The sequence below is a fragment of the Musa acuminata genome, chromosome BXJ1-6 (assembly GCF_036884655.1).
Source record: "Musa acuminata AAA Group cultivar baxijiao chromosome BXJ1-6, Cavendish_Baxijiao_AAA, whole genome shotgun sequence".
Classification (NCBI taxonomy): Eukaryota; Viridiplantae; Streptophyta; class Magnoliopsida; order Zingiberales; family Musaceae; genus Musa; species Musa acuminata.
Window position 1 is genome coordinate 6,095,144 of NC_088332.1, and position 16,864 is coordinate 6,112,007.

The 16,864-nt window shown below is 37.8% G+C and overlaps 1 protein-coding gene across 2 annotated transcripts; it reads left to right on the forward strand.

The window, feature by feature from the left end:
• The first annotated feature begins 6,391 nt into the window (after positions 1-6,391).
• Positions 6,392-15,550, forward strand: LOC135675861 (probable UDP-3-O-acyl-N-acetylglucosamine deacetylase 1, mitochondrial). Of its 2 annotated transcripts, XR_010514037.1 has the most exons (8): positions 6,392-6,640; positions 6,726-7,028; positions 8,423-8,629; positions 11,938-12,036; positions 13,543-13,607; positions 13,727-13,871; positions 14,376-14,511; positions 15,122-15,550. XR_010514037.1 is itself a non-coding variant. In XM_065186454.1 (7 exons), exons 1-7 carry the CDS (start codon positions 6,542-6,544, stop codon positions 15,200-15,202), a joined length of 999 nt encoding a protein of 332 aa, XP_065042526.1. In that variant the 5' UTR covers positions 6,392-6,541; the 3' UTR covers positions 15,203-15,550. The 2 variants fall into 2 exon arrangements, 1 of the variants encoding a protein (XP_065042526.1); XM_065186454.1 differs by lacking the exon at positions 14,376-14,511.
• The last annotated feature ends 1,314 nt before the right edge of the window (positions 15,551-16,864 follow it).

Sequence of the window (16,864 nt, forward strand, 5' to 3'; positions counted from 1 at the left end):
CTGTAATTAGTCTTTTTCTTGCTTGGAATCTTCTTGTTTATGATATATAAGTTGTAAGGTGGTTGAGCAATTGGTCCAGCAGGAATAGATCTTTGAAAGGGCCTCTCTTTTACTTCTCTCTGGTAGTAAGGACATCAACACAGTGAGTTGGACCTCTTGATGGTGAATTATGTTTGGTAATGGAAAGATTGGTGACAGGAGAGTCCACCATGAGCTGTGTGACTATTGGCTTTTTATTAGCTCTACCAGTCTGCTTGGCTGTATTGGTTGCTAATGATATTGCACATTCATGCACTGGTTTTAAGGGCTGGCCATCAGACACAGTAGAGATTGATGGATGATGATGCTGATACTACTGAAACAGATCATTTCTTATCTTTGCTGCCTGACTCAGGTCATTGTGAAGACGAAGAGAGACGACGGCTTTCGACCCACCGGCCAATCTCATCTGGTTCACATCACTTAACCGTTAAGGTTTCTTCATGACATGATCTATATTATAAATCCATTGCATCGTCATCAATCATCAAATGATGAGGAGGTGAACTCCACTCTATAGAACTGAGATTGGTAAACCCAATTAATGTCAATTTTCGTTGATTTTTTTATTAGGTTCTTTTGTTTTGGCTTATGGCAAATAATTTTAAAGTAATTTTTTAATAAATAAAGTATTACATTAAATGATATATATATGATACTTATTCATAGATTCGGACTTCAGATCTATCATTAATAGCAGATCAATAAATTAAATATCTCATGTGGGTTTAAATCTTAGGTCTATCCCTTATGCAATAATAGCATAAGAAGGATGTCTCGATTTAAAATATTTTTTAAAAGTAAATTGATGGAGCATAACGTTACTAAGAACGATTTATACTTTAATAAGTATAAATAATTAAATAGTGCACATTATTCTTATACCGCACATACCAAATGACAAGGTGGTCTCAATATCTTAGATAATTAATTGAACCTATTTTTCAACCAAATCATAGGATGCTTACCGATTTAATCATATTCATTCTTGAGACATCATTCTTTATTGAGCTATTGTGAATAAGGATCTAAGATAAGTGATTATTGGCTACCCTCTCCTTTTGTCGCCCACTTGAATTAGAGTCCAATAATAGATTGTTGGAGGTGGTTAGAGGTTATCTCATCGTACAATATCAGGTATAAAAGTTTATCTTTAACATAATGAAAGAATGACTTATCTCTTTTAACTACTCACATTCGCACTTATATAACTTGGGTTATTAACTTGGGTGTCAGAGAGGTAAGGTCGGGAAATCTCTTCTGACCTTGGTCTTCATGTAGGTGACATCCTGAGAGCTTAGCGTTTCAACCTTGGAGGCATCTCGGACAACGTTATGCATATGGGTCTGGACCACGTCGGGTTGACTAGGACATTAATGATTTATTTCCTAAATATTTTTTTTGCTAGAAAGAGGGTCTGATGTTGTATGAATGCTCATATGTTGACCCTCTTAATGAATGCTTAGGCAATGAGGCTTTGCCCTCGATCCATAATACTGTCACTCAATGGGACAATAGTCATAATTTTCGCACATTGATGCATCCACCTCACCACAAAAATAGTGATGTGATACTAGCATCTATTCAACAACTAGGGCCTCTCATCCCTAGGGATAACCCCAAGTCACCTACTTATCCCTATCGATGTGTTCTTAAATCTCACCTAACAAGTGTAGACACTAACGAGTATGACACGGTCCGTCACTCCACTTTTGCTCCAAATAGTCATTAGGCGATGCCATTAGCTCAACCGTGATCATTGGATTAATTGCCACCAGCACCGACACCCATCGAGATTCCCCCACTAGACATGATGTTGACATCTCAAAAGCACCCAAGACTCGTCGAACTACTAGCCGAGAAGGCACTTTGCTCCCCTATCATAAAATTCAGTTGACCACACTATTAGTCTATTGTATCTAAATTTGAGACATAGTTGGTAGATTTGATAGAGGATTTCGTATGGATCTAATTACGGTGGATGGATCAATGTTTGAAGAATATGTGATGAGAGTTCCAACAATCTAAAGGGGAAATGCTGGTGAACCCCACCTCAAGTCGATTGCCATTCACCAAAAAAATCTAACCAATTTCAGCAAACTTTTACCCCTCTTGTCATTGGAGGCATTCGATGGCAGTGCTAGCAAACTTTCAAAAAGCTGAAGGACTATCTCACGCAGTTGTCATAGCTCACCTCCTCTTCCTCAAGTGAAGCTTTATGCCTCTATCTCGTTGCCACCGGCCTAGCAGTTAGCTCGATATTGGTACAGGATGATTCAGGAGTTCAAAAGCTAATATACTATGTCAACCATATTCTAAGCGAACCCGAGGAACGATACCCCTCTATCGAAAGACTTACATTTGTGTTAGTATTAGCGATAAAGATGCTTCGCCCATTTTTTAAGAGCAAACTATGTAGCTGATCATCGACCAGCCATTTGGACAAGTCCTCTTTTGGTTTGCTATCTTGGGTCAACTATTGAGATGGTCAGTAGAGTTGGATGAATTCAACATCCAATATATTCCAAGGATTAACATAAAGGCCTAGGTGCTAGCAGACTTTATCTTAAAACTAATTCCTTTGCCCGAGGTCGATAACTATAACCCACTAATATGGACTATTCATGGATGGTTCTATCATCTCAAATGGGAGCAATGTCGAACTCATCCTGAAAGGCCCGAACAAATAAGTGTACAAGCAAGCTTCTATTCGAGTTCAAAATCTTAAATAATGAAGCTGGGTATAAGGGACTTCTCTTGAGGCTTCGGCTCACCCGAGAGCTTTAAGTCCAAGATAAAGACTGATAGAAGATAAGATTTTCCTAACTATATGAGGAAATTTCTCATTCTGTTGAGGAAAATCCTCTATTCTGTTAGGAAAATCCTTCCTCCTAATTTATATAAATAGGAGAGGGAACATGTTAATAGATTCAAGCTAAAGCTATTTCATTTCTACAATAAAGCTTCTTCAATTATTGTTCTTATCTTCTATTATTTCTATCATGGTATCAGAGCTACTTGCCTAGAGCAAGCTCTCTTCTCGCTGCCAATTCATCATTGGTGTTGCCACTCTGCGCCAACGTCCGTTCCCTTCCGCTACGGCATCTCTAATGCTGCTCATCAGCACTGCCCCACCTTTCTTCCTCTTACCTTCGGCCAGTGACCAACGTCGCTGAGAAAAGTGAAGCTTCACCCTTCGGCCAGCGACCAATGTCGTTGCATTCCTAAGAGGCTCCGTGGTCAATCCTCATCTTCCTCACCGCGGTAGTCTTCGTTGATCTGTCAATATTCGGCAGACTTAAGGAGAATGAAGGGAACGCCTGTGCCATCACAGCAACAGCAATCGCAGCAGCAACAGTAGCGATCTACACTTCGATCCAAGATTGGTATCCTTATCAGGAGCACCATCTTGCGGGGGCATGATAGAAGATAAGATTTTCCTAACTATATGAGGAAATTTCTCATTCTGTTGAGGAAAATCCTCTATTCTGTTAGGGAAATCCTTCCTCCTAATTTGTATAAATAGGAGAGGGAATATGTTAATAGATTCAAGCTAAAGCTATTTCATTTCTACAATAAAGCTTCTTCAATTATTGTTCTTATCTTCTATTATTTCTATCAAAGACAATGTTCAATGACTTGTAGCTAGTTGTGAACTAAGTGAAGGAGAACTAAGAAGCCTGAGGTAAAACCATAGCAAAGTACCTCATCGAGGTGCAGAGATTAACCCACAACCTTTCTCGACTTAATATATTATATATTTCCTATTAAGAGAATGCTCAAGCCTATACGCTTGTTAGATTAGTATTGATCCAAGCCCCAAAGAAGGGTTAGCCATTGGTCGAGACACTGCCAATCCAAACTATTAAGAAGCACGACATGGCTATAGTCCGAGAAAAGTCGAGCTAAATCAGCGAGATCTTATGCGACGAAAAAGATGGAATGCTCCCAATAGACCCTATATAGACCCAAGAAGTCAAGCATTTTTCAACACGGTATTATATAATTAACGTTTATTTATATTGTAGGTCTTTTAGTGAATCATTTTTTAGATGCCTGACATCCTAAAAGGCCGAGATGATGCTCGCCGAGGTGCATGAGGATATTTATGAAGAACACGTTGGTGGACGATCCCTCACCTTCAAAGTACTTTGCAAGGTTCTACAGGTCAATGCTATGCAAAGATGCAATAATATGTGCCCAAAGATACTCCAAGTGTCATAGGTTTGCACGAATACAACATCAACCATCAGTTTCTTTGACTTTGATAGATTATACATGACCCTTCGCTTAGGGGGGTATGGACGGTCTCGAAGTCTTTCTACCTGCCTCGGGCTAACAGAGGTTTTTCATTGTTAGAGTTAATTATTTTACAAAATGATTGGAAGCTGAGCTATTAGCGTTGATCACCAAGAAGCAAGTTGAAAGATTTGTACGAAGAATATCATCACCCGCTTTAAAATTTCGAGAGTCATCATTACTGACAATGGAACTCAATTCAATAATTTAAAGTTCAAAAAGTTATATCAATCATATGGAGGTTTAGCTTGGTAGCTCATCTTCAAACCAAAAGTCTCATTTAGGTCACCAACCAAGCCATTCTCGAAGGGTTAAAGAAGAAGGTTGTTAGAGCAAAAGATACTTAGGTGGACGAGCTATCAAGTATCTTATGGGCCTCTCAGACAACACCTGGGTGGGGAGAATCACTATTTAGTTTAGCCTTCGACATTGAGGTTGACTTGCTACCCAAGATAATCTTTCCAACACATCAGGATAAGAATTTCGACGAGAAAATCTTCAAAAAAAAACCTTAAGCTAGATTTGACCTAATCAGCAAGGTCATGGTAGAAGCACACCTATGAGCGTCGAGATATAAAAATACAGTAGCCAAGTTATATAACTAAGATGTTTGCCCTCAGGGAGTTAGATTAGGGGACTTGGTGTCTTGGAAAGCTAAAGTTAGTGACCCAACTAGATCTAAGGGTTAGCTAGTGTCGAATTAGGAAGGGTCATATCAAGTCATTGAGATCATCTGAGACGAAACCTATCGCCTCGGGACAACAAAAGTAGTAGTGCTATCAATGACATGACACATTTCAAACTTGAATAAGTTTTACCCCTAAGACGTCCCTCAAGATCATGTCAGAGAGACTACACCCCTAAATGTCAAGCATTAGTCTACCATATATTTAGCATCGATTGTAAAGTGTATTTATATTTGATGTTAGTGTTGCAAGTTAAAGTAAGAAAGCTTCACTACTTTAAAAAGTATTACATCCACTTGATCAAGCTTGTATATCCAAAATGAGACTCCAACCTATCAAGATATAAGACCGATTGAATAGACAAGTTCAATGACATTGCAAGAAACAGACACAAGGAACAAGTCGGGTAGACAAACTCGATGACTTAGTAGAGACTAACATAGTACGAGATAGCAGGCTAGGCATTAGGGCGAGGTGGCGAGTTAGGATCATCGTTAAAAGGTACTTATAGCACTATCAGGATGTTTTAGTTCTCGGGGTAATCGATAAATGGATCCTCCTCAAGATCCATCCCAGGGTACTTGCTTTAAAATAGATTAAGATGATATAATACACGCATTGATACAAGAGGACCCCCAACCTTTCCAGGCCTCTCATAAACCTAGCAAAGGCTTACAACTCATGGTTCATTTAGCAAGTTATCATAGCTAATGAACGAGTCATGAATATCACCAAGCAGGTTCAGGATCTAAAGGAGTCATTGGAGGCTGAGCAACACATGATCTAATATATTTTTTATTTTAAAATTTAATTTTATCATTTAAATTTATCTAAATATAATAAAAAATCTTTAATAAGAACATATTATTAACATTCTAAATATCTAATGGGAATATTATTTGATTAAATTAGTTATAATATAAACTAATTTACTTATCGGATGGATCATATCTTATGCGCTCCAACTCAATCTCGTTTATAGAAACATTATAATAAATCCGTTGTAATAATTTGAAAAATGAAATAGTTCAAATCAATTTGATGATCTTAGATTATGATCAATATTGATCATATCATCGTCGAAAGATATATACTTATTATACTTATCATTTTAACCTTAGAAATGCTAACAAACAAGAAATTTAAATTCGACTAATTGTTAGGTTTCGTTCCCTGAATCTAAATATGTGTTGAATACCTAATTTTAATGGAATTTAAATGGATTAAACAAACCCCAATGTCCGAGGGAAAAAATATCCCAACATGTGGCCACCCCCAGAGAGAGCTTCAAAGCCAACTCGGACCCACCTCAGTCTTAAGCTAATAATTCTTTACGCGATGGCTTATGCATGTGGCATATCGTAGAGTCCACGTAGCATCAGACTCTCTCGCGACATCCGCCGAACGCAATTAGCGGAAAGCGGCGCAAGTAACGAAGCCAAGCGAAGCGGCATCGCTCAAACCCCCGCGAGAACGTTAACGCGGTTCTCCATTCCGCGGCCGCCACCTCCCTGCCCATGACCTCGCCGCTCCTCCGCCACCACCACCGCCGCCGCCTCCTTTCCACCTGTACGCGAGCCCTTAAATGCGTCTCCCGTTCCATCTCCTGGAATCCGGTTCGTCCCACTCTTTCTCTACTCCCTCCTCTCTCTTTGTGGATACCTTTCCCTAAGTGGCCGACTTCTATGGGCCCCATGGCAGACGGGACGGCCGCAGCAAACCCTAGCCTCGTCTGTGTCCAGATCGGGGACGGCGCTGCACTCGGGCGACTTCACCACTGCTCGCCTCCTGCCGGCCGCCGCGGGGGAGGGGAGGTTCTTCGTCGCGGGGCACTCCCGGCCGCGCACGAGGATCCCCGCCGCGATCGGCCATGTCGTCGACTCCGCCCTCTGCACCACCCTCTCCCGCGACGGTACCAGGGTACGGACCGTTGAGCACCTCCTGTCCGCTCTGGAGGCATGCGGGGTGGATAATTGCCGCATCGAGATCGATGGTGGGGATGAGGTTTGCTTCCTTCTCGATCCACGTGTAGGAAAGTGGTTTCTGCTTAGGTAGCACTTAGACGCTTAAAATTTCATCTCTGAGTTAAAAGCTTGTGATAGTTAAATTAGAAAAGGGTAGCACGTTATTGGCTTGAAATTAAGTGTCTTGAGGCTCTTTGACATGCATTATGATGGGTTTTGGAATTGTATTAATTGTTGGATGTTCTAGGAAAACAATGGGTACAAATTTAATGTTTTACCATGGCCGAATCATAATCTAAAAATGTTGTTTTCGAAAAATAGAAAGATAGTTGGTTCCTAAATGAAGAGTGCATCATTGGAAAGGTTGATCTACCTTACACATGCTCTTCTACTTGAAATTTGCAATGAGGATCTATACGAGCAACTTGACTACGAAACTAAGGTTGCAAAGCACTCATAATTGATGAACTTCAAAGAGCGGTTATATCAGTGGAAAAACTGAATGAAAAAGGTCTAGCTTATATAAATAGAGCAAAGATTGCATAGAAAAGCGATATGGACAAAGAAAATGTTGCTGTAGGGTTGGTGGAGGTCGGTCAGACTTAGTGTGGTGCTGGTGGATGGTAGCGATGGGACATTGAGGCCTGATGGTCATGGAGCTAGAGATGTGATGGTAAAGAAGGTGAAGGCTTGATGGTGGTGGTAGTGGAGAAAACATCACATTAAATATGACAGAGGCAGGACTTAGAAGAGATGGTTGTAATGAAGGCCAAAAGGTGGAGGAAATCGGTTCATGGTGGAGGTGGTTGTGAGATTGTGGAAGAGGAGGTGGTAGCACAGAGGAGGAAAGAAGTGCAGCAATTATTTCATTGCAAATTAGATGCTCATAGAGTATTCTTTTTCAAATTAGGACTACAAAACTAAATTGGCAGGCCACACTTTCTATCGAAATGCAACCCTAAAATTGATGGGGCTATATTCAAAATTCCTAGTTTGAAATCCTTAAAGTATTTTGTTTCGACGAAGTATCGTGATTGAGTATCTACTATCTCTTATATTCTGCTCGGGGTTCATTTGAAAAGAAAAAGAAAAGTACATTTTTTCATGATTTGTAATACCGTATTGCATCGCTCGGTATGGGCAGTACGTACCAGTCCGATAGAGGACTGGTATGGGTGGTATATCGGTACACCTTAGTGTACCATGTGTCGGTATGCTTGGTACGTACCATACCAATAGCTGAGCGGTATACCGGTACGATGCGGTATTCAGAACCTTTTTTTTTTCTTTTCATATGATCATATATATTTATTGTTTCTTATGTATCTAGGTTATAGGCTAACAATTTTGGAAATGCACAATACAAGATATCTCAAGTTTAAACTTCAATTGCATATTGGAAATATTTGTTGTGACTGATTGACTAATACACAGGTTCCTTTGTTAGATGGATCAGCGAAGGAATGGGTGGAGGCTATAAAACAAGTTGGGTTATGTGTTGCAGAGGATCAACATGGCTATACTTTAGATAAACTAGTACCAGAACTCCATGAACCACTGTATTTATGGCATGGTAGTTCTTTCTTGATTGCCTTCCCTTCTCAGAAAATTTGCATCACTTATGGAATAGACTTTCCCAAGGTACATGCTACGTTTTGCCTCTTTGGAGTTTAATTTGTTTTCCTGCAGGGTATTTAGATCCTCATAAATTAGACATACCTTTTTAGTGTTATTATACTTGTATGCTGACCTTTACCTTAGATGTACTTGTTTAATATTTGTGATGCTTTCTCCTTCCTGTCATAATTTGTGTCATAGGTCAAGTCATTATGACCATTGTTATGGTCTCAATGTGTCATTTTTACCCTTGATTTTTCTATCAAAATAAACCATACTGTACAATATTATATGTTTATGGCTAGCTGTTGAGTTCTTTTGGTCTTGTATTTGTGGGAGATGGGTAATTAAACAACTCCTTTATCCATTTAGCTCGCCAAGTACTCTGAAATCATGGTTTTCCTTAAGTTTTCTTTCAATAAAGTTTTTCCTATCTCCTTCGAAGTAAGTTTTCTCGAGTTAAAAGAAACATGTGGCAGCAAGTGTGATTCTGGTACTTGTAGTCGTTTTAAAATACCATTTAGGTCCTAATTCATTTTAAAATGTTGGCTAACTCCTGTCCCAATTGATCAGTCCTGGCAACTCAAATTGATGACACATGGAGCCTCAAGAGGTGAATGCACCCAAATTACATCTTTGCTGAACCTAATTATAAGAATCTTGACTCCAAAGGTCCAATGACCTAGGATACAACTCAGTTGAATCTTAATAAGGCTCAACTGATTATCAATTGATGATAGTTTATCCTTAGTCAGTTGGATTGTCAATGATCAATGTGACCCAGTGATTTCAATAGGTGCTCGGGCGGTCACCTAGGCACTCGGGCGAGGCGAGGCGAGGCCCGAGCGCCTCGCTTCATGTCCAGGCGTCTCGCTTCAAAGAGGCGCCGCCTGGGCGCTCGCCCGAGCCCAGGAGTCGGGCGCTTCGGACGAGCGCCTAAGTTAAACCAGGCGACCGAACCAGTGTTTTACATATGGTTCAATCGAACCAACTAAAACGTCGATATCAGCCTCCCAGCATCCCTCTCGTGACTTCCCCAACCCTAACCTTGCTCGCGATTCTGCCGTTGACATTTCCTCTCTGCTGCCGTTGTTGTTGCCTCTCTTCGCTGTCATTGCTCTCCACTGCCACTGTCGCTGCTCGCCTCTACCTCTACTGCTGCTGCCACTATCGCCGCTCCCGCTCCTACTGCCGCTGCTCGCTGCTACCACTGCTGCTTCTTTCAGTCAGAAGCCTCAGTCTTACTCTTACACTGTGCCCTCGCTATCGCTGTCATTGTTCGCTGCTGCCGCTGCCACTACCGCTGCTCGCCGCTGCTGTCGCTGCTCGTCACTATCATCGCTCCCACTCTCACTGCCACTACTATTACTCTTACTCCCTCTTCTCACGTCAACTCGATAGTATACTGTTAACAGTATATTAGCAATATACTGTTAATTGTATACTAGTAACAATATTTTTTTATTTATTAGATTAATAATATATTATTTTGATTTTAATACTGCTAATTTTTATTTATTTAAAATTATTGTTATTGTTTTAAATTTTGAGATTTTTTGTTAATATGATATTGTGATTCTGTAAGCTTTTTTAATTTAATATCATATTTTTTTATTTAAATAATTATATTTATTAATTATATTATATATTTTTATATTTTAGTATCTCGTTTCACTATGGCGAGCGCCTAGTGTCTCGGGTGTTTTTAGGCATTGGCGTCTAGTGTTTTTTAAATCACTAATGTGACCCTATAAGCTGAACTTCACTTCATTACCAGTTATGTTTAGTTTTAATGTGTCTGTCTATGTGGCTAGTGCTATTCGTAGTTATTTTTGATGAGTTTTAGGTTTGATGTCTTACTTAAAGAGTTACATTCAGTTGAATTTTTGGCCTTATCATTAATTTTGTTTTTCTACTATGCGTGTATGCCTGTTTTTTTGTTTGTGTGCTCTTCTTTTGGTCATCCTTCCACTCATCTCCATGCTGCTGCTTGGTCCCAACATGAAAAAATTATAAGATTTTTGCATAGGGATTTTTCTGGTATTTGTTTTAGAATCATATTTTAAGTGTTATTTTAGTTTATATCTATGTGGTGTTATAGTGTACAATCTTTTACAAATCACATCTGTGGGACTCCATTTTTTTTTAATCATGAGAGCACAAAGGAGACATGACTTTTAAAATACCTTAATCAGTCATTGACAGAGTATTATTGAGCATGCTGCATCAGGAAAGTTGTCTCATTAAAATGGAGGAGTTTGCTATATGTACATTTATATAAGGAAGTTTCTTTGGTTGTTGGTTATTCTTTTTTTTTCCTTTTGCAAAGGGTAAATAGTGAAGGCAGGGTTTGGTCCCAAGGCCTCAACCTAGCAATCAAGGTTGTTGTTATCTTACTTATTCCTCGTCTCCACCTTTTTTTTTAATTAATTTTTCTCTTTATTTTGCTGTGATAAAAGAAAAATTGATCAGATTTTCACGACTGCTTCCAGTTAACCTCTTGAGAGGAGCATATTTTACCTGAGCATTTGTCTCAGTGGGGAGACGTGTACTTCTCTTTATCTCTCGAGTATTCAAAAATCTTATATGCTTTATACTTTATAGTTTATTCCTTAGCTTGGCAAAAAAAAAAAACTATTATCTTCTAAATTTGGTACTTAAATTACCGGAAGAATTTAGCATTTTTGTTTCTGTTTCATATTGTGATTAATGTACATGGTTGGATATAAGAGAGTAAAAGAAATGCAAACTCAATATGGAAAGAGACTGGCTATGAAATTAGTATGGTGGTACTTTGCACTTCTATCCTATATTTATGTTATTTAACTTTGCTAATAGATCTGTTGCAACAGTATTACTTTACTAACGTGAATTTGAAGCCATCTTTGGTTTCTGTCGTCTTCTCACCTTTAATGTTAGATCTGAAATCTCTCTTATTCATTTGGAAAATACCTAAACTATTAAGCTTAAAAGCTGCAAATACATTCTTTTAACTAGAATTGCAGAATGTTAGTGAAATGCCAAAAACTGGTCTGTCAGAGACACAGACTTAGTTCTTTCGAGTTTCTCCTTATTGGTCTACTGATATTTATTAGTTTTTCACTGGCATCCAAGCTTCTTGAATGTTGAAGCTGTACATGTATCTCTCTGATGACAAAATGAATTAAGAAATGGTATACATATCTTTTTTTGTGACAAATTTTTACTTAGAGTGCTGCCTGAAATATTCAGGAATTTTTAATTGAAGAGTTATGATAACTTGAGTGGATCATGATTATTAAGTCTGTAACATGTCATTCAAGAGACTAACTCATACATGCATGATTTAACAGGTACCATCCATTGGCTGTCAGTGGTTTTCTTCTTTCATGGATGAATCTACATACACAAAAGAAATAGCTTCCTCAAGAACATTTTGTGTTTATGAAGAGGTTCTCTAAATTCTCACTTTGCTTAGATTAGATATTGTTTGTTTTAATTGTTGGAATTGCTTTTGTTCACTCTGTGCTTGTTCCGTACGAAAGATGGCACTCAACTTAGTTATTCTTGATACATTTCTTTTCATCCTTGTTCTGGCGAGTAACTATTTTTCTTGTCCATTATTCTCTGCTTGTATTACCACTCAATGCCTGTTTCTAGGACTGGTTTCCTTCTTTAGATATCATCTTTACTTGTAAGCCCAGAAGGGATGTGAGCATGCCTGACTGACTGCATTTCTGCAGCATAAAAACATCTATGGACCCAGATAAGAGTGCCATCTGCATCTTTTCCATAAGACATCTGACCTTTAGTTGAGGATGTACTAAACAAGACATGTTTGAAATTCAACTTCACAGTAGCAAGCAATTCACTGTACCTTGACATAGGGATTACTTTAAATAAAGTTAAAAAACCGATGTGGGAGAATGCTGAATATGAACTAGTGTAATATGGACTTATTTTGTGTTGCACATTTCAACACAGATTCATGAGGACTAAACTGTTGAGCTGCTAAAAGGCAAAAAGGTGAAAAAGGTGCAGAAGAACAACATTGATCACCCACAAAGGAGGCATGTTTCATTATCAGATGATAGAATACAGTACTACCTACTAAATAAGAAAAGCATACAATTCTTAGTAGCAGCCAAAAGGAACACTACGCAGCTTGGTGTAGAATTCAGTAATGAGTCAGCTTTATCATATAATGAGCTGCTTAGTTGTAACAGGCCTTTGGACATCATGGCTTCCAGTGAGGACTTTTATTTGGGAGTTCTGATTGTGATTGCATGTTTGTGAACTGTCGTTAGGTGTATATTAGTTCAGGAGTCAAGTCCCATGATTTCAGCTTTTGAAAAAAAACACATGTCATTTCAATTAGGATTTAGTGGGTACCTACTAGGAAACTGCCTAATGGTGTCTTTTTTAATAGCTAGAAATTAAAGAGAATTATGAATTTATTTGAAATAATAGTAAGTTTTGTATTCTGACATGATGTTTTTGTTCCGTTAGTATACTGATTTTGATCATTCTATATGTGCTCTTGTTCAGATTGACCAAATCAGTTTCTGTAACCGATTCGGTTGACTAGACATTGTCTGGGTCTGCCACTGCCCAATCTGGTGCCAGGTGATAATTAAATGGCGATCCAACTTAACCTTTATTACAAAACACCTAAAGACCATTACTGTTTCAGAATTCTATTACTATTGCACCTTTTTTATTATGTTGCTTGATGAGTTTGTATTTCATTCCTACGTTATCATTCTTTGTCAACATCTAACCACTTTACCCAAAAGCATCTTTCAATTGGAAACAGTTCTCTGAATAACTGAAAAGTGAACTGGTGTTCTTGCTATGTTTCTTGTTTTATTTCCATTTTGCATGGTTTTACTTCTCAAGCTTTTGGTTAAATCTTAAAGCATTACTTAAAATCACTAATGTGGAAAGAACGGTTGCAGGTCGAGGGAATGTGCCGAGCTGGGCTCTGTAAAGGTGGATCAGCTGATAATGCTATTGTTTGCAGGTTGAGTTACGCATCATGGTCTAACATCATCTTTCTAAGTTTTGTTTTGTCAGTCTGAGTTACTTAGATATGTGTGGTTGTTGCTTTGACTGATCATTAAATCTTATTGTGCTTTCTAGCATCACTGGTGGCTGGCTAAATCCACCATTACGTTTCTTTGATGAACCTTGTCGCCATAAGGTTCTAGATCTTGTGGGCGACTTTTCTCTTTTTGCTCAAAATGGAAATCAAGGACTTCCCATCGCACACATAATTGCTTACAAGGTGTGTCTTTCCCTGGTGCATGTGTAAATTGTCATGTTTGTTTGGTTTACATATGAATTAAATAAGATTGTTAGAAATTTTGTATTACTTCTGTATTGCAAATCTGATCATATGCTTTTTATTTTCTTTTTTTAGATTAATGTTTTTGTTTGTAATTACTCAACCTCATTAAAGATCATACTTATGCTTGTCTAGCTGGCTCATATGTGTACATGTGTCCTAGTCAAAATAAGTTTTTCCCACTACCTTCTCTTTCTGGTGAGAGTGTGGATGATATATACTCTCCTATCATGTATTTTATTAAGATGGTGTATGTTAACTTGGAATTCTGGTTGTTCTGATAGGGGAATAGTAAAGGTAATGAAACTAATTATTATTGATATTTTGACATTAAATTGACAGTTATTTTCTCTAGGCATTTCTGTAAGTTTAAGATTAAAACAACTTGGTCTTGTATTTTTAAAAGCATATGAATATTTTGAGGGCTGTTATGGAGCCTCACAGGAGGCAGCTTTGAGATGGTAGCTGCGTAAGGGACCTGGAAAAATGATGGGCTGCACTAGCAAGGGCCCGTGGTCAGACTGCTCTACTGTGGCCAATCGCCCACACAAGGCAAAAGCTGTCTTTGTGAGACTTCCTGGTACTTTCTGACATACATATTGTGAACTTTTCACCCTGGATGTGCTTCATGCCAACTGATAGGTACCTGGCATTAAATATTAATTTTATTATATGAAAACCACTTTTTAGGGGAAACAACCCTGTGGGAGTTGAAGTGCCATAGATAGTCACCGTCTTCTTACAATCATAAACCAAGTCTTAAGCATCTTTTTCTTTTGTCTTTTTGCCTGCCCCCTCCTGTTCCTCATTTCCTTGCACCTCTCATAAAAGGGAGGGAAGGGAAAAAAAAAAAAGAGGCAGATATATATTTTTTCTGGGAGTTATTCTTGTTACGAAAGTGTAAATCATTTTCTTCATTAGTTGGCATGAAAGTAAAAGTACATTTTTTTGGTTAGTCATGTTGTTGTAGCTTTGTTAAATGTTTCATCGGCAGTTGCTACTTGCCCTATAAAGTTAGGTCAAAGAATTGATTTGTAAATTGATAATGCCTTTCTCCAGTTAGTGCTAACTACTAACTGCTTTTGTATAGTTGGATTGTTGTTGTTTTAGTGGTTATCCTGCAAAGGAGTTGCTACTGGGCTTGGGATCTGCATGTATTTTAGAATCTAATTACCTTATTTTCAATATAGGCTGGCCATGCACTACACACCGACTTCGTTCGTCTGCTGTCACGATCATCAACGGAACTAAGAGAAAGGCTACTAAGATGAAGGATACAACATCCTTCTGAGCAGTCGCCATTTGGGAACTTCGGATAGTAGCAAGGATGCCATCTGATCACTTGCAGCCAGTCAATATTTATACTTGACAATGACTTTTAGATGAAAACAGGCTCATGAAGTCGGCTGAAGTGGCTTGGAGGTGCAACTTTTCTTATCGGAACTTTAGAGAGCTTGAGGGGTTGTTTCAAGACAACAATCCTCAAAGAAACTATGATTTGAAACAATCCTCAAAGAAGTGTCTAAGGAGAAACAACTAAAAGTCGACTAAATTTGAATTGTTGTAATTTACTGTATGTTTAATTAATTTCAAATCTGATATCAAGTGCTTCAATGTAAGTTGTCTTCTGTTTCTTATAAAAATTATATTTTGTCTTCTGTTTCTTATAAAAATTGCATTCGGAGTTTGTTTGGTAAAACCGTCTTCCGACTGTATGTTGCTTAACTGTTCATTTAAAGAGAGACTATGCTTTTTTAGATTTTTTTTATTCTGTTGTTGTAAATGTTAAGCAGGCATTGATTTTATTTCACATGACTGATTGAAAGTAATTATTATTAATTTTATTTCACAAGTTGAGTTTGATTGATAAAAAATAATGATTATATTCATAATTTCTCAGACAGCCTGAAGTAATAGATAAGGAGAGTGAAGCAATAGATAAAGAAGTCTAATTTTTCTATAGACATGAATCTGTTATTTTTCTAAATTCTTAGAGAGATGTTATGTAATTGCACGATTTTGTAGGGCATGTAATTAGATTTCTTTATATACTTGAGAGAGAATATGCAAACACATTCTGAAAACCGTCTTTGCATATATACGTAATTCGATTTTATGTACTTCAGAATACGCCAAAAGAAAAGAAAGGGCTCCACAGCATATGAATTTTACTCGGATTCGCTTCGAGCTATCAAAATGTTAATTGCTTTATGAAATATATATTGAAAGATATTGATGGAATCTTAAAATTTTATCGTAAAAAAAATGAAAGAAATTGAAGAAAAAAGAATGATCGTTTCGAGGATCGATCTCCTTGATCACTTTGAGAGGATCGATCTCCTTGATCGCTTCGAGGTGATCAAGGAGGTCAATCCCCTCGAAGCGATCGTTTATTTTTCTTTCATTTTTTTTACAATAAAACTTTAGGGTTCTATCATTTCTTACCGGAGCCCTTATTTCTTTTATAATAAAACTTTATAGTTTTATCATTCAATCAATCAATGAAATATTATTCAAGTTTATTATTACAAACTATAGGAGGTCGATCCCTCAAAACGATCAAGGAGCCCGATCCTCTCGAAGTGATCAAGGATGTCAATTCTTTCGAAGTGATCATCCATTTTTCTTTCATTTCTTTTACGATAAAACCTTAGAGTTCTATAGTATACTCACGTAGATAGCATAGTGAATGCTATTCTTTGGGATTTTGTTCCAACGTATTTATTATAATAGGACTCATCATTCCCTCGCAAACTTTGCCTGAACCCAAAATGTTTCCCGCCAATGGTGTGGCAAAGAGGTGAGCAGATGTCACCTTTTCGTGATAATAATAGATATGTATGAAATTTAAAATAATTTAATATATATTCTTATCGGAAAAAGGATAGTCACAACAAAATAAATGTAAGTTTATATATGTAATATATATACAT